General features: G+C 40.5%; 1 protein-coding gene across 1 annotated transcript; it reads right to left on the bottom strand.

Moving 5' to 3' along the window:
- Positions 1-5,815: 5,815 nt before the first annotated feature.
- LOC115408424 (transcription factor HES-2-like) lies at positions 5,816-6,627 on the bottom strand. The gene is made up of 3 exons (XM_030119180.1): positions 6,541-6,627; positions 6,252-6,435; positions 5,816-6,144 (listed from the first exon to the last, which is right to left on the bottom strand). Exons 1-3 carry the CDS (start codon positions 6,625-6,627, stop codon positions 5,816-5,818), a joined length of 600 nt encoding a protein of 199 aa, XP_029975040.1.
- Between the last annotated feature and the right edge of the window lie 18,210 nt (positions 6,628-24,837).

Here is a 24,837-nt window from a genome sequence, read left to right on the forward strand (position 1 = left end):
ACATAGCCATTAGTCTAACACCCAAAAAGACAACAAGGTGACACGCAGAATATGAAGACTGATTAAAGATCAGCGTGATCATGAAATTTGTGATGGTGATCATGCAAATATGATCTCTGGCCTCTGAGAAGACCAGAAGCTGGCGAAAAAGGCCCTCAGGGCCCAGACAACTGGCAGCAATCCCAGAGCCCAGACCCTAGCCATCCCCCCAGGACGATGTCCACTCTTGAACAGGGCAGACGAAGCCCTTGGCTGTGCCGACCCCACCCACTCAGGCAGAGGCCCATGACCATACCCAGGAGAACCGACCCCCACGGGCATCTACCCACCCAAAGCCAGCCCCCCTCAAGCACTCCAGCCACGAACCCCAAGAACCAGGGTGTCACAACCCCTTAAAACCCTTCCAGCTCCCTGCCTCCATCCTCCCACCACCCATCTCCACTCTCCCCTACTCCTCACCCCTCCCACCACCCATCTCCACCCTCCTCTCCCCTCCAGCACACCTCCTCCCCTCCACCACACCATCAATCATCAACCTTAATTCAAACACCCCCACATTCCTGCGCCATTCACCTGTCATGTCCCGTAGGAGACCCCCCCAAAAAGGCAAGGGGACACTGAACCTCACATCCAGGGCCTCACCACCACCCATAGCCGCCACCTTATTGGTGTAAGAGTTGGAGGGTTTCTACCAGGCTGTCAGAGATGAATTTGAATTGCTTCACAACACAGGTGGCTTTTGATGGAATGAGAAAGAAGTAGGATGTCTGAGATGAGACTGTTGTCGAGGACGTAGTTTTCCTCCCTCCGGTGCCGGGCTGGGCTCCCCTCCGATTGCTCCTCGTATCCTACAGATTCTTTCTTGAATCCCAAATAGAGTGCAGAAATAAAGAGTCTCAATGCAGATTTCCAACGCTGATTACAATTTATTTGTGCGAAGCCTCTAGACAGATTTTCGGTCCTCTGTGTCCCTAGTCTGTCTGTGAGCAGCCCTCACTGACAGAGTCAGAGCAAAAGGCGATGTCTAATCTAATGTGTGTGTATTTATGAAGTCTTCCGCTCACAGGCGGGGTGATATTTTCATTCTTCTGGGTCACACATCCCTGGAGCTGGTTTGGGCTGGTTGGGCCTCTGCTTCTCTCACACTGATGTGGATAAGGTGTTCCTCCTGTTGTCCCAGCACAGCCACTCCGTGCCTGATAAGGAGTTGTCTTTCTGCACAGAGATACTCAAAGATTCCTTGCATGAACATTAGCATATGTCTGATTAGGCGAGCAAAATTATGAGTCACAAGCTGCATCAGAAGACAGTAGAATAGTAACAGAAGTTGTAAATTTCCACAATTCCCCATCTTGACCTAAGCTAGTCTTAGGTCAATAAAGCCAATATTAAATAGAACAGGAAATAGAAAGATAGAACACAGTAAATTTGTTATAGGAAACAGTAAAATTTCACACTGTTCATTGTCTAACCTGGTGCACTCTGAGTCGTTGAGGTGTGTCCATTAGTAAATGCAATGCATCTGTGCATATTTAAACTTTGGTGAAAATTTTTTGAAATGCTTTTCTTTTTTTCTCAGTTTAGGCATTTTTGGTTTTGTTTGCACCACCTGAAAAGGTGACGGTGCTACGTAATGTTACACAACATCACTGTGGTTTAAAAAAAAGGCTTAGTTTGTAAGGTAAAAATATTTGTCAATCAAACTCACTTTTTTTTTCCAATACTATTTCTAAAAGCTGTTTCTAATGAAACACCACATCACCTACAGATGAGAGAACTTCACATTCATGTACGCATATTTGTGAATTCAGTTTCATGAACTATAATTGAACATCAAGTCAGAGAAATCTGCAGGAACTCGTGAACTCACAACATTTCTCTCATAACTGAGTTAAAAAATCTAATTTAAACACTGATTGACACATTTATTCAGAACTTCTTACTGAAGACCATTAAAGCTGAATGTTTCTAAATGGTGAAATGACTTTGGCCCAATCCCAATTCTCTGCTTAATCCTCACTCCTCAACCTTGATCCTCAATCTCAAATTAAGTGCCTCCTAAAAACAAGTGTTAAGGAATGTAATGTCACTTGGAAATGGGACAACCCTTAAAGACAGTTACGTCCTTGGACCACAGGGGGCAGCACTGCGCAAGAGGGTAGAAGAAAGCTGGAAGAAGTGCAGCGTTTCCTGCAGGAAAAAAGTTTAGCCAGGGGGGAGCGCGCGGCGGGGAGTTTTTGGACCGCCGGGAGGGTGCTAGGGGCTCGCGCGACGCTTCTTTGGACCGTCCGAAGGAGAGAGAGAGCGCACACGCGTGGACCGCTGTTTTTTACCCCCTATCCGTTGTCAAGGCGCTGCAGAATTTAGTGCGGTAGCGGTGGTGGTGGTGGTGGGGGGGGGGCTGGCAGCAGTGATAATTTTGGTCAATGATCCATAACAACGCCCTTTATAATTGTAAGTAATGCGCCCTGCATTAGAAATGTTTAACATTTTGCATGTGTGACCTTGTTAATAAATGCATTCAAATGAATTTTCTTGATTTCTTTCTAATAGCCTTTGTAAATATTATCTGTGATAGAAAGTTAATACAACTACTCTCAAAGTAATATACACCATTTTTTATTAATAAAATAACAGCAAAACGAACTATTTAACAAGCATTCTGGATTCTCCTTAACTCCAAGGCCCAATCCCAATTCTCTGCTTAATCCTCACTCCTCAACCTTGATCCTCAATCTCAAATTAAGTGCTTCCTAAAAACAAGTGTTAAGGAATGTAATGTCACTTGGAAATGGGACAACCCTTAAAGACAGTTACGTCCTTGGACCACAGGGGGCAGCACTGCGCAAGAGGGTAGAAGAAAGCCGAAAGAAGTGCAGCGTTTCCTGCAGGAAAAAAGTTTAGCCAGGGGGGAGCGCGCGGCGGGGAGTTTTTGGACCGTCGGGAGGGTGCTAGGGGCTCGCGCGACGCTTCTTTGGACCGTCCGAAGGAGAGAGAGAGCGCACACGCGTGGACCGCTGTTTTTTCCCCTCTCCGTTGTCAAGGCGCTGCAGAATTTAGTGCGGTAGCGGTGGTGGTGGTGGTGGTGGTGGGGGTGGGGGGTGGTGGGGGTGGCAGCAGTGATAATTTTGGTCAATGATCCATAACAACGCCCTTTATAATTGTAAGTAATGCGCCCTGCATTAGAAATGTTTAACATTTTGCATGTGTGACCTTGTTAATAAATGCATTCAAATGAATTTTCTTGATTTCTTTCTAATAGCCTTTGTAAATATTATCTGTGATAGAAAGTTAATACAACTACTCCCAAAGTAATATACACAATTTTTTATTAATAAAATAACAGCAAAACGAACTATTTAACAAGCATTCTGGATTCTCCTTAACTCCAAGGTAGGTCTGGTAGAATCTCAAAATTAAGGGAGATAACGTCCCTTAGTCTCGCTCCTTTCCTCAACTTGTTTAGGAATGGGACAGCACTTAACTTCACGGGAGCGCGCATTTTGAGGAATGAGGAGTAAGATTGAGGATTAAGCAGAGAATTGGGATTCGCCCCAAGGTAGGTCTGGTAGAATCTCAAAATTAAGGGAGATAACGTCCCTTAGTCTCGCTCCTTTCCTCAACTTGTTTAGGAATGGGACAGCACTTAACTTCACGGGAGCGCGCATTTTGAGGAATGAGGAGTAAGATTGAGGATTAAGCAGAGAATTGGGATTTTTTGGAGTACTGTAGTACTATGATTATTCACACATATATGTATTACACCGAGTCATAGAGTGATGTGCAGTGGACACTCATACCTCTGAAATAATCTCAGGTTTCAGATGTGTGTTTTTGCATGGCTTGACTCCAGGGCAACTGGGATTGGAACCAGCACCCTGTAATCAGTACACATTGTCAACACTACTGAACATTGAAATTGGATTTAATTCAGAGGAATTAACAAGAATGTATTGCTTTCTAGAGAGGTGTGCTGAGCTGGCACACTGCTAAGGGCCAAATTTGGAAACATACTTTTCCTAAATTCATTATTGATCCTGTATTTGGCCAAACATTTACATGGCCTACTTTATTTGGTTAACATCACAAACACAACATCTTCAAAGACAAATACAATATGAATTCATTTCATTCATGAATTCAGCTAAAGATGCATTTACACATCAACTTTCATGATGGGGAGTCTTTCATTCTTTTCAGGTTTATGGAACTCAGGGAGTTGTGAAATCAAACAAAATAAACAGCCATCAGTTTATTATTTAAAACAACTCATCTTTCAGAGATTCGATCAGCGAATGACAGTTTGTCTGCTCAGAAATTCTATTAACAAATGTAAACCTGAGAAACTGCTCATTGCTTCACTGAGTGGATGGCTCTGCCAGCTTTTGGCTTCACTTGAATGTTTTGGCAAGTCAGGGATTTGAGAAGAGAGTCGACAGCTTTTAATAGATATCATCTCGAGGGTTCACTCTCCAAAGAAGAAAGATTGGTAACATCTGATCTGGAACTAGTAATGTGTGATTCTGTAAATAAGACTGCAGAACCAATGAGTGACACACTTGTTTAACAATGTGTGTATGTTAAGCTGCTGGTAGAGAATTGACATTCTTCCCAATATATGACTATTTAATGACGATAATAATTTCAGAAAAATAATAAAAAATTAAAAAATTAAACCGCCTTTCCAGAAGCTCAAATGATATAAATGATGTGGAAACGTTATATATTTTCATTATTTAAAAATAGTTACCTTTAAATCAATTCTCAGTGCATGCCTGTGAAAGGTTCTAACAGCATGTTACAAAGTTGAATAATTACAATTTCATCAATTACTGTAAATACAAAATATCCGCAATTAAATGTGACTTTGAAAGAGGGTTAATAACAAATGAATAATTGAATAAAGACAAAACGGATAAGGGGAAAATCTTTTTGTGATTGAGGTGGTGTATATATGGTTTGATGAAAACAAATAAAACTTAAACTTCTTGGGAAAAACATGTTAATGTGATGAGTTAAGTTATAAGCCTGAGAATCTTATAAGTACTTAGATATTTACTGAGTCGTGGGAGCAAACTGAAGACCATTTGTTTGGGGTTTGTACCAAATCCCACTTCAAAAATAACCTCTGCAGAGATCACGGTGTGCTTCCCATCACTTCACTTCTTCCCACCGATTTGGCGGCAACTCAGAGAGGCGCCTCACATCCGCAACAATGGAGCAGCTGCTCATCAGCATCAATGGGCTCCTCCTGACCTGTGGCTTCTTGTGTCTGCGCGCCTTTTTTTTATTATTATCATTCCCTTTATTTCCCCGAGAATCCTCTCACTGAGGAATCTGGAGTTCACCATGAATATTAACCCCTTCAGAAACCACAAAACCAAGGATCATACAACACGAATACTTTTTTATGTTTTTATTATTTTATTGAAAAGAGCGTGTCATGACAAAAAAATTAGAAATGTCACAAAATGCGCGTAATCCTATTGAACACATAGTGTTTACAGACTATTCTGTTGCACAGACCAAAATACTTTTAAGTCCATCGTGCAAACCTCAGACAAAATAACCCTTGGGGTTTTACAAAAGTGTTGCTTACAACCCGTATCTTTGAAACCCCAAAGAGGATTGCATTTTTAAAAAGCTCATAGACTTCAGTTTCTTTGAGATCTGTGCCCATGCTCTCTGACATCCATGCAAAACAAATCTTCATTTCACATATTATACAGCATCGTTTTCCATTGAGACTGACTAAACAAAAGAATCAACAATAAATAGCATTGCAGAATAAATAACACCGTCTATATTTTCCAGGCTACCAGGGTCTCCACATGGCGGCGGCGCAGGGCTGCGGGCCGGACTGCGCTCTGCGGGGAGCCGCCGCGCCGCTGCTGCGGGACTGGCTCTCCGCTCTGGAGCCGAAGCTGGATTTCAGGCTCAGGAGCTTCTGCTGGATCTGAGGCAAAGTCCTGGAGCTCTGCGCGCAGCAGTTCAGGCAGGTCGGGGTGACGGTGGCGGACATGGACTGCTGGATGAAGTCGCGCACTCGCTGGCACGCGTCTTGATCCAGGCTCGTTTTGGGAAGCAGGGCGGAGACGCGCTGCAGGCAGGCTTTGTAACCTTCTCTGTAGCTGTCTGCGGAGTCTGGAGAAAGAAACGAAGAGATCTGATCAGCAACATAACGTCAAGATGAAGGAAATCTAAGAGAAGCTGGCGGGTTTTTGTCATTTGTACGTGGAGAAGACGCGCACCTTTGGCAGGACTGGACGGCAGGTCTCTGAGGAAGCGGACGGTCATTTCCAGAATATCAGCTTTCTCCAGTTTGGAGTAGCGTGCGTTGTCTTTACCAACAAGTGGGAGAATCAGGCTCTTCAGGTGGTTGAGGCTGTCGTTGATGCGTGCGCGTCTTCTCTTCTCCAACAAGGGTTTCAGAGTCTGGAAGGAGAGAAAAACCTGTTATTCAGCTGCAACTTTCGCCAAATCGGACGTAAAAATGGTTTCCTGTAACATAAACGGTGGCAGTTTGTCTCTTTTCCTTACCTTTCTGAGCTCGTTGGCTTGTTTTCTCTGCGCCACGGTGGACCTCGCAGGCAGAGGCTGGCTGCCCTCGGTCGTGCTGGGACTCATTTCTTTTTCTGCTTGTTGCTGTGCTTGGTGTTGAAGGGGAGAAACTTGCTCCGGGAGCTGCTGGGTGGAAGTGTGCGGAGGAGCCGCGGAGCCTCCTATTTATCCGTCTCCGGGGCGTCAGAGGGGAGGGAACACAAGCCGCTGCACTGTGGGGTTTGACACAGGGGGGCAGAGGTGGGGGCGGTACCCCAGGGAGACGGAGGGGCTCCAGTCTGGACCATCTGGTCCCGGAGGGGCCCTGCGTCCATACAGCGGTATGCGAGGCTCCCTGACAGTGTTGCGCCTTATTGCGTTTAAAACTTAATGATTCAACGTTCATTCAGGATCTGGTTGCAGAAAGAAGCACAGGAAGTAACCCCAGCGTAGATGAGCTGGTAATTTGATTTTTTTTTTTTTTTTTTTTTTAAGAATTGTTTATTTTCCACTTTGTTGACAAAACGGTAATGATAACGATAAAGTTATTATAAATCAATCTGGGTTTTTTTTTTCCATTCGAAAGTTCATAACAAATAACGACTGAATCTTGATAAACATCTTCAGATGACACGTGGATGTTTGGCCTCTTCTTGAAGAATTAATAAGTTCAACCAAAAAAAAACACAAATAAAACTGTGCATTCAGCCCATATAAAGTGTGTTTTTATTTATTCAAGCATTGCTCACCCTTCAGAGCCTCCTGTCTCCCGCTACAACAAGACGAGCACCGAGCCAGTGAGTGAATCTGAGGTGAGCAGACTAATCTATTCCCAAAATTAATAAACCAGAAACCCAAGCCACGCCATGGATTAACATCTGCTTTGAGGACTCAGCTGTTTGTTTGTGTTTACCTGGAGTATAGGAGGAGCATGCAAGCAAAGAGAAACATGTCTGCATTTGTGAAATGTGAACGTAAATGATCATGTTTGGAAAATAAAATAAAAGAAAGATGATGTGAAAATGTTTATATGGTGAAAAGGAAGCCACTGATTCACACTAATAGGAAAAAAGGACCTCTTTTCAAAATTAAATCTAAAGTGGGAGAAAACACATTCTAAACACACACTGTCCACATCTAAACGTTTAGCCAAGCTGCCTTTATTTCTTTGTGCTGTGTGTTCAGGTTTCTTCTATATTCGCTGTTTGCGGTGAGACTTCGCAGGCTCGTGAGATGTGGTATGATTCACGCGCTCGGCACGCGCCACGACCTGCGCAACAGATGGGACGCGATCCTTGTCTCTCCCCACCACACTGTAAAAAGCGATACCCTCATTTAGTTATCATAACTTCTTTTTAAAATTTATTTCAATTTAAAATAATGAGTTATGGAATATCAACTTAATTTCATTAGTTATTGGCATGACAACTTAAAGTTAAAAGCTCATTCAATGAAATGTAAATTTTAATGTGTCAACGTAACTTAACATTGTGAGTTTTAAAATGATAACCGGATCTTTCAAAAACTGATCATGACCACTGGTGTGGCGGCAATATTAATGCGCGGTACAAATAGTGCTGGAAATTTGGTCTTGATCTGATAAGGGACTAATATTGATATAAGATTTTTGTCACACTTGAGCAGCTGCTCCAGCCAGTCGCATTGTCCTGTTAACAGAAGAAGAGGAACACCACCTGAGCAGATTGAGGACCTGAAAAGCGAAGTGGCGGATGAATACTATTTGTCAGCAAGGTCCGGATGAGACGACCTGGAGAGTCGACATCAGGCGGGCCTTTTTTCGACGAGGAGCAGAGAGGAACGAGTGAAATAAGGTTAGTTGCATTTATGAAAATGTTAATGCAACCCAATTTGCAAATTGGTTATGAAGAAATTAATTTCCGTCTCTGTAATATTTTAAAACACAGGTGATTGAAACAACAGCTTGTTAATGCCGAGTAATGGAGGTGCACCTCGCTAAACAGTGCTCAGGTTTACTTTAAAACTTCTATTAGGAGGAAATGTAGGCAACTAGCGCGAGTTTTATAACACGCAGTCCCTCAGAAGCATACATAGTGCTCGGTAAAAGTTTTGCATCACACCGGGGCTGTTTGCAGGCGAGTTAGCGGCTGCGGGAGAGGTTCTGTGTCAGTAATTAGCCGTGTCCCGTGTTGTGTTGGTGCGTGTTCCTGTCTGCGTGTGCTGTTTCCGGCGGGGACAAACGCCATTTCGCCTAGTGAAAGTTTTTCGTGCTATCGGCGCTGTTTGCAGGTGAGTTAGCAGCCGCAGGAGAGGCTCTGTGTCATATTTTGTCAGTAATTAGCCGTGTCTGTGTCACAGTGTCAGTAATTAGTCGTGTCCCGTTGTAGTTTTTTATATATATATAAATCGTGTGTCTTGGCTATGAAAAACACTTGAATGCATAGTTTTATCATGTCGCATGCCTTATGTCAAGAACGCCAAAACTGCAGTCATATTTTCTTCTGAAATTAATGTTGTGTAAAAGAAGCTGAGTTCCCCCGTTTACAAGTCAGCGCATTCCATCGGGATATCCCCATTCAAACCACAGCGCACAGATGACGCCATGACTGCATTTGCACTTCATGCCACTAGGTGTGCTGTTTGCATGTTCAACCTTATTTCATAGACACCACAGAAGAAGAAGGGCGCTGCAGGCTCTCTCTGCATGTTGTCAGAAAGAGTGTGAGACGGCAAGACGTGGTAATATGTTCAATGATCCGATGCAGCGTTTTTTCAGTAAAAGAGAAGAACTGGACGATCGTTTCTGCACATTTTATTTACTCAGTAGCAGTTAAACTGTGTCACAAGTAGTTTGTGTACTCAAAAGACCAAGATTCCTTGCAGATAGAACATGCGCAGAACAGTATTTAATGTCTCTTTCAACCGAGATATCCCGATTATATGAACAGAAATTCGGGTTTGAAAAGGAGTAACCCAGCGGTCTTACTCGGGTTTTTAAAAACTTGAATATGAGCTAATTCGTTTTTTTTGTAGGTGTTTAAATGGCCATGCTCAACCGGGTTATTGCCAATATTCTGGTTTTAAAAGGGCTATTGGCTGCATGTTGTTACACTAGTGCGCAAAGTAATTTGAGAATAATATTAATATGCTCACACATCATTTTCTCCTTTTTCAACCCTAACTTGTTTAATGGTTTTGTCCTGTTTCCAGTTCATATGACTAATGCCATACTGTATACCATACTCTCAAAATGTATGTTTTGTGTTTTAGGTGCAGAACGTCCATTCATTAAAGTTCCACTAACTGTGGATGAAGTGGAGCTGTAAATTCTGCGGTTTTGCCACCTACAACGAAAGAACTATAGTGAGTCATTACAAAGACACTCATGGACATGGAAGACGGGGATTGAGCTGCATTTACCCAAACTGTCTAACTGTGCTTAAATCCCATGTGGATTTTGCAAAACACATCAAGGAACATAAAAAAGGATCAAATCCAGTTGCTAAACTACGCTGTGAACTCTGTACTTTTTCAGCACCAGCCAACATCAAGCAGTATTTTCTTCATTTAAAGAGACATTTGAGAAATCGAGAGACTGTGAGTTGTCCATTTGTGGGGTGCTCTTTTCAGTCAAGGGTATTTTCAACTTTTACTGCCCATAAGAGTCGATATCATCATACTGCTACATTTGTTGATTTCAAACCTGACCTTGTTGTAAAATGTCACAGTCAAGCCATTGTAAATGATGAAGAGGAAGACCTGGATGATTTAGTGTCATCAGATTTATTGTTGCCTGAATCTGAAGTTCAACCTGTGCATAATTCAATTCAGCGCCGGATTGCATCCCTTTTACTTCGCCTTCAAGCAGTCCTTCATGTGTCACAATCAGCAATTCAAGACATTGTTGATGACTTATTTGATGTTGGTGAATGTGTCGGACAAATAACTAGGCAGACAATTGAAAATATTTTGAAGGAGCATAATTGCACATCTGAGGAATTAACAGTATCTTTGACTGAAGCATTGCAGAGTGCAAACCCACTCACTTTACTTTCAAGAGAGGGGCCTTTAGGCACAGAATTTAAGAGGCAGTCATTTTATAGACAAAACTTTACTGTCATTGAACCTGTTGAATATGTTTTGAATAGAGAAAAAAAGTCTCATACTGTTGTTTATGTCCCCATTCTAACATTACTTTCTGAAATTCTCAAAAGAGATGAGGTACTGCATGAATTGAGGGTAAACAGAGCAGTTGAGCAGTCTGGGCAGTACAAGTCAAGTCTGGATGGTGACTACTTTAAAAGAAATCATATACTTTCACATGAAGATGTTGGTTTATGCATAACTTTGTACATTGACGATTTCGAAATCTGTAATCCCTTAGGCACATCCAGAAAAAAACACAAAGTCTGTGGTGTGTATTGGGTTCTAACCAATTTGCCAAGAAGATATAAGTCATCACTGTCATCAATCTACCTGGCTTTACTGTGCAAGACTGAACACGTCAAGATTTATGGGTATAATAGTGTTTTAGAGCCATTGATAAAAGACATTCAATGTCTAGAAACAGTTGGTGTATTTGTTGAGAAACTTGCTTGTAATGTAAAAGGGACCATTCTGTACGTGGCTGCAGACAACTTGGCTGCGCACTCTTTAGCTGGCTTCCAAGAGTCCTTTAATGTGGACAAATTTTGTAGGTTTTGTCTGTGCAATCGTGAAGAAATACAGACTTGTGATGTCAGAAGTGGTAACTTTGTTTTACGAACACCAGATTTGTATGATGAAGCTGTAAACTTGTTGACCCAGAGTGAACTTGTGTCTGTTGATGGTGTGAAACGAGAATGTCCTCTGAACAGATTGACAGGTTTTCATGCATGCCAAGGTTTTCCACCTGATTTTTTACATGATGTGCTGGAAGGCATTGTACCCATAGAGCTAAGTCTGTGTCTTGCAGATTTTATTTCCAAGAACTATTTCACATTGGACGAGCTTAATAGTGAAATACAAGGCTTTCCTTTTAAGTTCTCTGACAAGACAAACCGGCCTCAGAAAATTCCATCAACTTTCAAGCGGAATCGGACTCTAGGTGGTAATGGACATGAAAACTGGAGTCTTGTGCGTTTCCTTCCTCTGATCATAGGTCACCGTGTTCCTGAAGGTGATCAGACATGGGAATTAGTCCTTGAGCTCAAAGACTTGGTGGAGTTATTGTCAACCCCGTGTTTCACTTCAGATTCACTTTGTTATTTACAAGCAAAAATATCGGACCACAGACAGCTGATGCAGACAGTTTTCCCGGAAAAAAAGTTGTGTCCCAAACATCATTTTATTGAACATTATCCATATCTCATTCAAAAGTTTGGACCTCCAACTGAGTGTTGGACCATCAGGTTTGAAGCCAAACATTCATTCTTCAAAAAGGTTGTACGGGATGCCAACAACTTTAAAAACATTTTGCTTACCCTGGCCTCAAGACATCAACTTATGTTGGCACATTATCTTGCAATGCCAAGCATTTTCAAGCCTGAGACTGAGACTTCCAAGGTGTGTGACATGAGCCTCGAAGTCTTGGATGCTGCTATCAGACAAGCCATCTTGAAGAGATTCAGTGACGTTGACACAGTCGGACTGACCCCTCACATCTTTCTAAATGGAACAAAGTATTCAAAGGGAATGATCCTCTCTGCTGGGAGTACAAGTGGATTACCGGACTTTGGAAAAATTTTGGAAATATGCATTGTGTTGGCTAGTCATGTTTGCTTCATTGTTGAACCTTTCACAGCATACTTTGTGGAGCATCTGCGGAGTTACCATCTTGTGAAGAAAAACCCTGCTGAGTGTCTGTTGGTGAAACCAGAGGATCTCAACGACTACGTGCCACTGGTGTCATACTTCATTCGGGGCTGCCTCCTGGTCACTCCAAAGACCTTCTTGTTGAAATAAACCTGCTGTAAGTAACTGGACAATCATTTCATGCCTTAACAACTTTGAAAAATGTCTATAATTGCAAAAGTTTTGACTGATACTGAAATTAAGATGATTTGTGGTAGAGATAATGATATTTACATTTGTCATTTTAAGCGAAAAATATTTTAAAAATTATGATGTGAGGAACTGTACCAAACAATGATAAGTCAGTAGAATATAAATTTTAGGCTGACATGATAATATTAAATGTAGTATTTTGACGGATTTTGTGTTCATCAAACATTGGATCGTCTATGATTTTAAAATTGGTCTAGGTCCCATTACAATTTTGATAAACGTTCCGTTGTTCAGCCTGGAACTTATACACATGCATATCATCATACATACCCATATACAGTTAGTCTTTGTCTCTCACAGTGTTATATTTTAAAATTTGTCATAAGTTGTTCAGCCCTTTTGTACCTTCTGTTTATATTCATACGACAGAAAATGACTTAAGCAATGCTTTAGTCTGTCATTTGCGTCTGTCACTTTTGTTAAATATTTAAGTTATTTTAGTTATTTTCTCTGCTCCACATTGTTGCTGCTGATTAAATTAGCTGTTAAAATACTAATGATTACTTTTTACATTTTTTTCCCTGTAAGTTCATTGTTATATTAATTAATGAAAAAAATGTTTGATAAAATAACCATTAGATTAATTTAAAAAATTTAATAGCTGCCGCCCTCATATTTCATCAGTGCTGATTCCTTTAAAATAGTGTTAAAATCATGTCTCTTATTCACGTGAACCCTATATCTTGTTGGGACCACATATTAATGTGGCCAAAATCAACATTAAACGTGTCCTCACAAGAAAAAAAGAAGAATTCTAATCTGGCCAATGTTTTGCCTGCAGTCATTTGTGATTAAATAACTTTTAAGAATAAGAACAAGTGTGTGAGGGGGAGTGATCCAAATGGTTTGTACTGAATACTTAAAGTGTGCATTTTTCTCCATTGTCAGGTCAAAGTGGTGCACAATGCTGCTGCGTGTCATCGTGTCAGAAAATGAAATCAGACGTCTTTCAGTTGAAAATACCCCCTCAAGCATTGAGGAACTGTACCAGGTGTTACGAACCAACCTTGGTCTAAGAGGAGGATTCATTTTGCAGTTTGAGGATCCTGATTTCAATAATCAGTTGTGCAACCTAACTGACATCAAAGACCTTCCAGTGGACCGGGCAACTTTGAAAGTATTGTTCACAGCCGATGATACCTCAGATTCCACACTGGACACAGGCAGCCTCCCTTCCCTCAGCAGTGGGGATTCTGCTGACTGGCCTGACCCCTTCCCAATTCCACAGTTCTCACATGATGTGGAGCTGCAACTGAAGGAAGCAAATTGTCGATATGCAAAGGATGGATCTGTGATGGTGATTCCTAAAGGTTTGAAGACTGATATCCTTGACATACTTGCAGACAGTATGTCAAAGATTAGTGCTTATCCTGAGAGGCAGCACTATGAGAATGTAGCCAAAGCACTGGTGGAGAAGCATCCCTGTCTGCGAGAACCAGGGTCTGAGAAGGGATGGCAGTCATGGTTTCACAGCCTGAAATTTAAACTGGGAAACTACCGGCAAAAATTAAGTGCAGCAGGATGCCCGGAAGTGGTCATAAATAAACGAAAAGCAGGAGGCTCGATGGGAAAAAGTGTCAAGAAGCCAAAGAAGGGTGAGGTGAACTACTGTCCCGATGCATCTGAAGGACAGAGTCTTGAGATCATGGAGGAAAAACGCAAGATAATGGAGGCTGAAATGCTGAAAAAAGATCCTGATCATCAGCTGCTAGAGGATCTGATGCTTGCTACGTTTCCCCAGCGTAGAAAAGAGATCATTGGAGATCAACCACACATCACAGAGCTCATTTCCAGATGGCCAGCTCTGTTCCATGAGAGACAGGTAATCACACGGCTGTGCATTACTTCCACAAAGAGATTTAATCATGTTATGTTAGACAATGTGGACTGTGTCCTGTTGAAAAATATGTTGATTATTTTCTGTCTGTCTCCTCAGATTAGGGCAGAATTCAAGAGAATCGTCACCGCAGACCTTCTGGAATCTTTTCTTGATGGACTTGACGACCTGGTCCCAAGACTGCTGGAGATTTACAAAGCAGCAACTAAGTATGGAAAGAAGCAGTCTCTCAAAGACATTTTGGACTGCCTTGTGAAAGACGTAAGTGGAAATATGGATGGATAGAAAATGAGGCACCGTTTATGTTTGTTAAAACATTGTCATCTTACTGCATGTCTCTTGTCATGTCTCATGTCTTGTAGGACACAAATGAGAGGAGAAGGACTGCTGCTCTGCTTGGTCTGCCACACTTCATAACGGGTGAAGATCCATCAAACATCATCAGGATGTGTGATGTAAGACCATAACAGTTTTAATGCAACTCTGTGTATGTGTGTTTGTTTACATTTTTTGTAATCTTTTTTTTAATTTTCTGTAATTTTTGTGTGGGCGTGGGGGGGGTGGGGGGGTGAGCAAGGGTGGAGAGTGAAGGGATTGTAAAAACAGAAAATTTTTCCAGCACAGAAACAGTGAGATGTGGATCAGGCAAACAACAGAGAACATTTTGAACATGTTAAAGAGGTCCCACTTAAAAAAGCCAGTATCGATTTGTGTCCAACATCTTTGGGATATTTTCAGTGCTTTACTTTGCTGATCTTTGGTGTAATACGGTATACAGCAGACACAGCTGTATATTGATTCACATTGATTCTTTCAGGTGGGGGTTCTTTTACATGGCTAAAACATCTTTTGCTGTTTGCCTCATCCACAACACTTTATCGCCCTGCTTCTGTGCCGCACTGTGCTCTGGTTCTACAACCTGGGAGTGTACTGTGCGCTCTCTGTCAGGTATGACAGACTGAACAGAAGTACCGTATTGGCCTGAATATAAGACGACTCTGATTATAAGATGACCCTATTTTTCAAATATCATTTTGTGAAAATAGAAATATGTTGAAGACAATGAGGTTACTCATAGAACAACTTTCTACTGAACAATTATTGTAGGAAAACTCACAACAGAGAAAACATTTCATGTGATTTAAGATCAAGAAATATTACTGCAGTATTAAATAAAAAACTATATTCTCTTTCTCAAAATTTGAGGCTGTGACTCAGTGAATAAGCAACAATTAAGTCGCCTCAAAGGTTCAATAACTGCATTAATGATGTAAATAATTTTAGAACCATCAAATTCAAGTTCTGTTCAACTTCATGAGCATTAATAATTCAGTTTAATACATCTTGGCGGCTTGGCAGTTGTTTGAGTCTGCTGTGTGGAACCATCAGTTTAAAGTTGGCATCAAAACTTAGTCTCTGTTGTTTGCTCACTTGTCTAGCGTTCCAACTCCTTCGTTCCAGATGGTCACGTTCCTCCATTTTTCATCAGATCACTGTGACGCTTGAGTCACTTCCTGGTCACCAGTACTTTGGCTCCATCTAGTGGCGCTGATGTGTAACGACAATCTAGTCCTCAATTATGGTACAACCCCATTCTGGAGAATACAGTTTGTGGGGAAAAAACATGGTCCTATATTCGGGCCGATATGGTACATCATACAACCCCACTTCAAAAAAACTGAATTATCCTCTTAAAGTGTCAGGACAAATAGACATTAAACCTCACAATAGCATCAAGCAACTTGCAGTACATGCAACTTGGAGTAATGAGATCCTGTGTTTGCACACAAAAATGGTCATACATTATTATTTCTTCTTTTCAAGGCTCATATCGAGATTCTGGATGAAGCCATGAAGGATATGCAGCTCGGGATCCTCATAGGCTGTGAAGGTGGTGATCAAGGTGCCATTCCACACGCGATCTTTGATGTGGCAGTCGTGGTTGAGGAGACCATTGTTCTTCACAACATTAAGGATGTGGCATATGGCTTTGCCATGCTTCTGGGTGTCATCTACTGTGTCAATCTGAGGTATCCAGACGCCATGAAGTATTCCTTTGAGTTTCTTCAGAGAGTGGTGATGAAGATCAAACCAGACCAGGCCTCGGCTCGAGTACATGGATTGAGAAACAGAATCCTGAGGTACAAAATGTAAGATCTGCGATGTTCTGTGTCTCATCTGGAAAGAGTTCCTGTAAAAATTTTGTTCACTGTTCTTTTAACAATCAGTATTGTACTGATGAATATGAAAAATGTAACTCTCAGGACTTTCATTTGAGATTGATTGCCAGAGAAAAGACACTTCATTTTGGTGGACTGATTGAGAAGTCTCAACCGTTATCTGCTTAGGCGGCAGACATTTGGCAGACTGTGTTATAAATGTTACATACAAAGTTTCAGCAGGCAGACATTTAGTATACTGTGTTTAATAAATGTGAAATACAAAGTTTCAGAAGGCAGACATTTAGCAGACTGTTAGAAATGTTAAATACAAAGTTTCAGCAGCCTCAACATTGAAAGCACTGTTAATCCAATGTTGTATTTCAAACACATTCTTTAATGTGAAATGCATTGAAGCGAAGAAGCTGAGTTGAGACAAATGTGAAAATAAATGTTTTTGAACATGTGAGCTGTGTTCAGTGTAATCGTTTAGAAACAGGTGAACTTGCCATGATTAGTCAAGACAGGGGATGCAATTTGAAAATGTTAGTCGACTTAATTTGCAATTTTAAGTTCAATTGCTGCCTTAAAAACATGAGTTAACTTTACTTGAAAAGGCAATTGGTATGAATATAGTTAGTTTAACTTTGCAAGTTGAAAGGATATGTAATTGTATGTTACTTTGACAAAAGAAATCAAGTTGTCTTCAATGGATAATTTAAAGTTGGGAGTTGTTTCAACTCAGATTATAAAGTTCAAACAACTTATAATCATTAATTAAATAACTGGCATAACTGAATTATGTGAGTTGAAATAGCATAGAATTGTAAGTTTCCTTGACAAGAGAATGCGAGTTTTCTTGAATGGATAACATAATACAGTTAGTATTTTCAACTCAGACTATCAAGTTCAAATAATGCATTATTATTAACTGGGCAACTTCTATAACTTGCCTTCCGGAGTTAAAAGAAAGATTTTTTTGAAGTTGAGTTTACTTATGTTTTTAAGGCAGCAAATGAACTTAAGTTTTTAAGTTGAACCACCCTAATAATTTTTACAGTGCACACACAGAGCTCCCTCCCCTCCGGTCCCCTCCCCTCCCCCACCCCCTGCCTGCCACCGCCGCCGCTGCTGCTCCGGTCAGCATCCCTGCTCCGGCCCGTTCTCCCCTCTGCAGCGGCTCCAGCTCCGTTTTTGTCCTCTCTGTTTGGAGGGAGGGAAGCTTGGGTCACATCGCAAAAACACAATGGCGCGATTGTTCTATAGCTTGGTAACAATGTGAAAACTACACTGCTCTCAAGATGAAGGTCCCACACAACGGGGAAAGTATTTTTAAAAAATGCCTTCGGTAGGCAAAGATTACAATTTAATGTTGCACATTGGCCATTTTCTTTTCTTTTCTTTTTTTTGTATGAAATTTACCAATAGCGGGCACAGTTTGGACGTTGCAATTGATATGAAACATTTTAAAGTCATCTAAATATTTAAAGTGGCTATCAGTGAACTGATGAAAACATATTCAACTTCAGATCATTTGTGTTGATTTTTCAGATCTCCCAAGGTGTCTTTTACGCACAGACTTTGCGCAAACAAATATTCACACGCACGTTCGAGTGTTTAAAATGTTTGAACAAAATGAAGATATCTCTCCAATAATGTGATTTCAGCACCCCTGAAAAACGAGGCTCATTTCTGAAATGCTGCCCTTCGACTACAGGCTGTCCCGGTCTATAGTTTGAGAAATTGTAACTACACTTTGTCAAGCCTTGCAGATGCGCGGGTTTGCACGCGCCCTGCCCCGTGGGGCCCCAAATAACTGCCACCAAATCCAGTCTGGGAACTGGCCCTTCGAGATAAGACAAAAAAGTCCAAGAGAGGCTTCGGTTAGAAACTTTTTTTGTCTTGATTTCAGCGTCGGTATCCATCTGTGCAACCTCACAGCAGAGATCCTTTGTTGAAAGATCTAAGAAACATGGAATCTTCGTTTTCCAGCAAATGTAGAGGAAAGGGGTGGTTATGGTTTATTAATTCATTCTTCCCCAAGAGATGTATAGAATTACTGCTTGTTCGTACCGAACAGTGATGCCATATGAAGACGTGACTGTAACCAAATCGCTTATAGCGAGAAAAACCAAAACAGAAAGATAGCCACAACAATATATGAACGTTAAAAGGTAAACGTGTATATTAAACATTTCAGGATCATCTCAGTGTTTGAGCCTGTTGCATTTAAGTTAAAATCCATGTATAACTGGCATGAGACTGACACGAGCCACCTCGTCCAGACAGATGGGCTGGAGCGCGCGCATCCATGCGTGGAAGCAGCAGTGCCGTCTATCAGGTGATCTCTCCATCACAGCTCCGCGGAAGTTTCCAGACTTCGGGGGGTTTATGTCGGCCTTCAAGTCGTGACAGCAGATGAAAGGCTCTCTGGCATCCCAAGCCAAAAACTACGCCATCATCATCCGTATGGCTGAAGCAGCTGTACGCAGCACACGAGACCAGAGGGGAGAATCCTCAGGTTGACTTCAACATTAAAAAAAGACTTTAAAATGTTCATGTTTTATCTACTTCTCTCATGATTGTAATATAACATTTAATTTTTTTCCTTTTCGAAATTATGCAGATTTGAAATATAAAGTCTGTCTCATGCTACTTTACAAAAAAAAAAAGAACTTTATTTGACCAACAAGCAACATTTTACTGGCATATACTGCACAGTGCCTTTAAATCCTATATCTATATACTCTTTTATCTTTAAATAATGCATCAACATGTTCTGAATGACAAAAGAGAACACTGACACATAATGTTATCCATTTTTTCAGTGTGATTATTCAGCCATGAAATGTTATTAATTTATTGTAGACCATCATAACCTAAAGGAAGAACTGTGGAAATTCATGAAATGTTTCAAGCATACACTTTTGTCAAATCACAGAGAGAAGTTAACTGATTAAATGAAATGATATTAATATGCAATGTGAAAAATATTCATAAGTAGGTCAGGGAGTCTTTTTTAAAAGAATAACAAACACAATATTACAAATAAAATAGTAAAAATGTCCTGAACATGAACCCAAACCAGGATTCATAATAAAGTCTATGGGAGATTTAATTAGATTTTTTTGTACAGCAGACATTTACCTATTCAGAATTTCATATACAAAAGACAACCAATCATCACTGTCTGAGCTGACATAGAAACAAAAAAAGCTTGAACCATTGCAAAGAGCTCACTGTTTCTGGTGTTTGGATGCTTGCTATAAAATACTGAAATGCAACAACTTGCTGACTCTGAACTTATCATTGCAGTATAGCTTCCTGCTTCACAATTATGTTGCAACCAAGGTAAAAACAATATTAACATAAAGTTTATCAGAGCCTGAAAAAAAAATATTAAATGAATTTATTTAGGTTTCTTTAACACCCATTCAGTTGCTCACATGATAATCAAACGAAGGAAATGTCCTTAGAGCAGTCCTCTAATCGGGAGGTTGTTGGTTCCATTTTCCATCTCCCTGTCCATAAGCTGAAGTGTCCTTCGACAAGACACTGAACTTCTAACTGCTCCCAGTAGATGGAATGAGGGCCTTGCATGGCAGATCAGATGCCTCCACTGGTGTGTGAATGGATGAATAATTCAATGTAAAGCATGTTGGGCCCTATTCAAGCAGTGTAAAAAGTGCTATATAAGAGTGGTCCATTTACCATTTACTCAGTCAGAAGGACAAGCGGTCACAGAGTGGCTGCCAAAAACCATCCCATTGGTTTTGATGTCAATACTGCTTCATTGGTTTACAGCCATCCAGGCCTCACTATGACTGTGACAGTGAAGCAACACACTCAAAGACTTGGTTTGTCTTAGAAGGATACAAATCTGACTTTCACCTCTATAGCTGTGAGCAGCATAGCGTTTCCTAAGAGGGTGAAGGAAAGAGGGCCCAAGTGTGAACCTTGTGGAACACCACTAGAGTGAGAAGCAGGGGCTGATGGAGGCTGACACAACAAATTTAGTGTTTAAGAGTCCAACAGTTTGCAGTAAGTTGCTGCCATATTGAAAAGACACAACACTTCACAAACATTATACAATTAATATGAAAAGCATAGCATGCCTTTAATTTCAGTAATGGCCTTTCTGGAGTCCATATTTGAAAAAAACACTGTATTTTAACATCAATTTTTTTGGAAAAATATGAGGGCTGTTTTGAACATTTTTAACCTTGAGTCATTTGTACTGAAAGCTAATGACAGAAACACACTTCATGCCTTTATTGTATTTGTTTATGATTAATCTTTAAAAATTTCAGTGAGCCAGTAATCCAAGGTTTGGATGAAGCTCAGATCTCCTGTTGCTCTCTCTCCAAATTGTGTAATACCTCTATTGGTCCATACATATTGTAGACCTGTAATTCTTCGTCTAGTCGAAGTACACGAGCCATAGTTTATTCGTTTTGGTGGACATTCTTTCAGCTTCAAATATTTTATGTTCATAGTATCCACTCGGTTTATATACGTGATCTGCAGTTTTCTGTTTCGACTCGGTACTTTCTGAGTCTGACCGCTTTCTTAGCAGAGCTGTAGCTCCACTGGTTGCTGTGCTGGTTATAGAAGGACTCTGACCTGCAAGAGGAAGGAAGTGGATCTATTTCAGCCTGATTGTTTTTCTTCTTTATGGAGCAAGCTGCTGCTTTTAAACTGATTGTATTTATCCACAAATATGTTTCTGTGCATTAAAAAACTATTTCTGTCTGTTTTGCAAAGAGTTTTTATTTATTTTTATTTTTATTTCAGATTTGCATATTCATACTGCTGCAACAATTCTGCCCCTCTTCTCTTGTAAATCACTTAATAAATCATTCAGTCTGTTTGTCTGCATGTATTATATCACAAAATTAAGATGATTTATTTTCCAATGTTTTAATTTTACTTCTGATGTAGTATTGATACAACAAACAATAGAGGATGATAAATTAACTAATTTCTTTTAACAAAGGAAGCGAAGTCTTGAAGTGAAGGAGTGAAGTCCAGAAGCCACATGGTCAGCTTGGTGATGTAGAGATTAATGCTCTCGCCTTACAGTGTCTCCTATTCAAGTTCGGTTGGGGGCATTTCTGTGTGTAGTTTGTACAGTCTGCCTTTTGAAATGTGTATTTTAAGGCTTCTTCTTGGTGTCTAAAAACTTGCATTTAAACTTAACTGTTCAGTCATATGGCCTGTGTGTGAGTGTGTTTGCACTGCCCTGCTGACAGATTCCCTGGACTTTAGACCTGTCCCAGATGTATCCTGCTCTTGACCATTGTTATCAGGGATTGACTCCATCACACCATGATCCAGAGGTTTACTCAGTACAAACTCAAATGTTGACCTTTTTTAGTATGAGAATGTAAAGAGAGCATCAATATGTCATTACCAGGTGTTTTAAAACTGATCAGACTGAACAGGGAAAAACACACCCAGTTAGGAGTGATCTTGAGAATAAAGTTGATTGGGCCCGATGGATCTGTGACTTTGAATCAGTATAAAAGTGTCAGTCGTAGTTCGGTGATGGGAGCAGCTATCTACAGATTCCGCTGGGTAAATAATGGATCCTTATTTGCGCACATATTGGCCATTGGCGCAAGCATTGATCAATCGCTTCTGGGTGATGGTGCAAATAATGGCTCCATCTTCCACGGATCAACTTCAATGCCCGCACAACATGCCAGAGGTGGGAGGTGTTTTGAAACACATTTCTGATCTTTTCAACATTCCAAAATGTGCAAATTCAATAAATTGTGCAATTATAAACCTGCGCCATTGATAGATTACGACCTGCTCATGTTATTCGGTATCGGTAAATGCGCAGCGCGATTGACGGATCTTTGCACAAATAATGGTTCTATACTTTGCTTTATGAATACACCTTGCCTGGGTGTCGCTCTCCATGGTGCTGAAACCGAAGTTTGACAGGTAAATGCTGCCGGAGGTGTCTGAGATTTACTCCAAGATCATACATTCAGACATCGCAGTTCTGATTGTTAAGTATCACCTCAAGCTATCAGTATGTCTTCAGTTTTGAATGGCTTGTAATGGAATTACTTTATTTATTTGTTTGATTGAAGATACCATGAAAGGGAAAAATAAACTTGAGAACCGACTCAGTGGCCAGAAGATTTCTATGTTTGGACATTATCTGAGGAACTTGCAATTGTTTTACAATGAATTACCTCTTTACAATATTTAAGCAGCACCTCTAGCAAACCTTTTTTTTTAAATTTTATGAGTGACATGCCTCACGTTTGATATATAGACCATTAAAATTGTTATCAGTTTACAGACTCCCCATTTGTAATCACATTTCAATTCATTTCTGCGTGTCAGAGGTAAAATAGCTGCTCTTTGTTTAGCAGGATGTCATAAAATTTGTAGTAAATAATGAAACATTTGCTTTAAATAAAATAATCAGAAATAACGGGAGATATTGGTTTACAGGCGTTTTCATTTTGTTGTTTGCTCATTTCTCCTCACACTGATGTGACACCGTGTCATTCTCTGGGGAAGCAAAAAGAAACACTTATTAAATGAGCTTCCCAAGCTTAAAGCAACGCCATTTTCATAAAGCATCTGCCACCAGAGACAAAAATACAAACTTTTTCTGTCCTTCTGACGTCAATGAAATCTGCATCGGCGTCCTTCAGAGTCACGCCGCACGTGAGGCGGTAACAAAAGACCCTGAGTAGAAACCTTTTAGAATCATAAAAAACCTGAAAAGTAACAAATGTGATCGATGGTTCAGATAAAGGTACACCAATTTTGAATATAACGAGTGCGCATATTCTCTATAATAAAGTCAGATTATTTCAGATGCCAGCTTTACTCATTTTATTCTTTTATTTGAGAACAAGGTATTTAGTTTTATTGTATACTGTTCTTGATAAAAACTGACCAGAATTAATCAATAATCAACTATTAATATCTTAATTTCAAAGTTAAACGAAAAATAGAAGGCTGGATTAATCCGAATGCAGTAAATATACAGACAGATTTAACAAATATCATTTAAACCGACGCGTCGAGGTTGACGAGGACGTGACTCTTGTTATTGTTCCACATTAGAAATAAATCCCACTGCACCAGCCGCGTCGAGCAAGGCGTCGTTTGCAGTCTGCAAACACTTCGCACGTATAGCTGCACATTGCAGAAATCAGACGGATGGATCAGACAGGATTTGAATATCCACAGAAGCCTACACCAAGCGACAAGCGAAGCCTCGGCTCACATCTGGTGGTGCACATTTGTTTTGCTCCTCAAAGTCGACAAAGGTAAACTTGAAGCGTCACACGAGCTCCTCAACCAATGGCAGCGTCTGCTCGGCGTGCTGAGCATCCACATGATCCACCGATGCTACTGCAACATGCATGGACGATATAGCAAAGGGAACATGGGATATCTAACTCAGAAGCTGCATATTTCTGCAAAATAAAAAACCTTGCATGGATCAGGGGAGCCTGCAGCCACAGGAGAGGCTGGACAGGCTGCAGAGCAGGCAGGATGGCGGGTTTTTTGAATGCTGGATTTGTGGCTGAGGGGCTCCATTGTGCTGCATATCAGGGGCACGAGAACAGCACGAGCCAGGAGAACAAAGGCACCAGATGGCTTTGAATCATTCTGAAGTTACAGAGACACAGGGGCGATTAAGAGACGTCCAGGGGGAAATTAGGGAGTGTGCAGTTTAATGCAAAATATGAGCTACAGGCCATAAGGCAATGTCTCCAAAGAAGATACATTTTATATGAAAAGGATCCAGCAGAAGATTTTTGGGATGTTCTGCAAAGTAAGTATCAATCAGAATTTACTAATATTGCACTTTTCAAGACTTTATCAAGTAAAAGGGTTCACCATTAAGTGACACTAAGAGTAATAATTAAAAAAAAAAAAGAAATAAGAGTAATAACATCAACTGGACGCCTGACACAGGTACACAAGATCACTGGAGATCTATCAGATTATAGGTAATATTATATCATAATAATAACATACTGTTATTGTCTTGGATACCAGAATAGCACTAAATCGATCAATATGCTCCAACAGTAAATGATATTTGTTGTAATCGTTTTAAATATGAGGATTAGAATTATTTGTTTTCTCTGTCTTTTGTTACAGCTGCTTCTTTATTCTCTTGATTTTTTTTTAATTGTCCTCTTTAATTATTTGTGATATTTCCAATAAATAAATGATGGAAAACACGGTCAGTGTTTAATAAATACATGAAATTTCATATAATTTGAGAAA

The sequence above is a fragment of the Salarias fasciatus genome, chromosome 20 (genome assembly GCF_902148845.1).
Source record: "Salarias fasciatus chromosome 20, fSalaFa1.1, whole genome shotgun sequence".
Lineage (NCBI taxonomy): Eukaryota > Metazoa > Chordata > Actinopteri > Blenniiformes > Blenniidae > Salarias > Salarias fasciatus.

Coding starts and splice junctions, on each gene's coding strand:
- LOC115408424 (XM_030119180.1), bottom strand. CDS start 6,627: ATGAGTCCCAGCACGACCGAGGGCAGCCAGCCTCTGCCTGCGAGGTCC. Junction 6,436..6,540: donor AAGCCAACGAGCTCAGAAAG/GTAAGGAAAAGA, acceptor CTCTCCTTCCAG/ACTCTGAAACCCTTGTTGGA. Junction 6,145..6,251: donor GCCGTCCAGTCCTGCCAAAG/GTGCGCGTCTTC, acceptor TTCTTTCTCCAG/ACTCCGCAGACAGCTACAGA.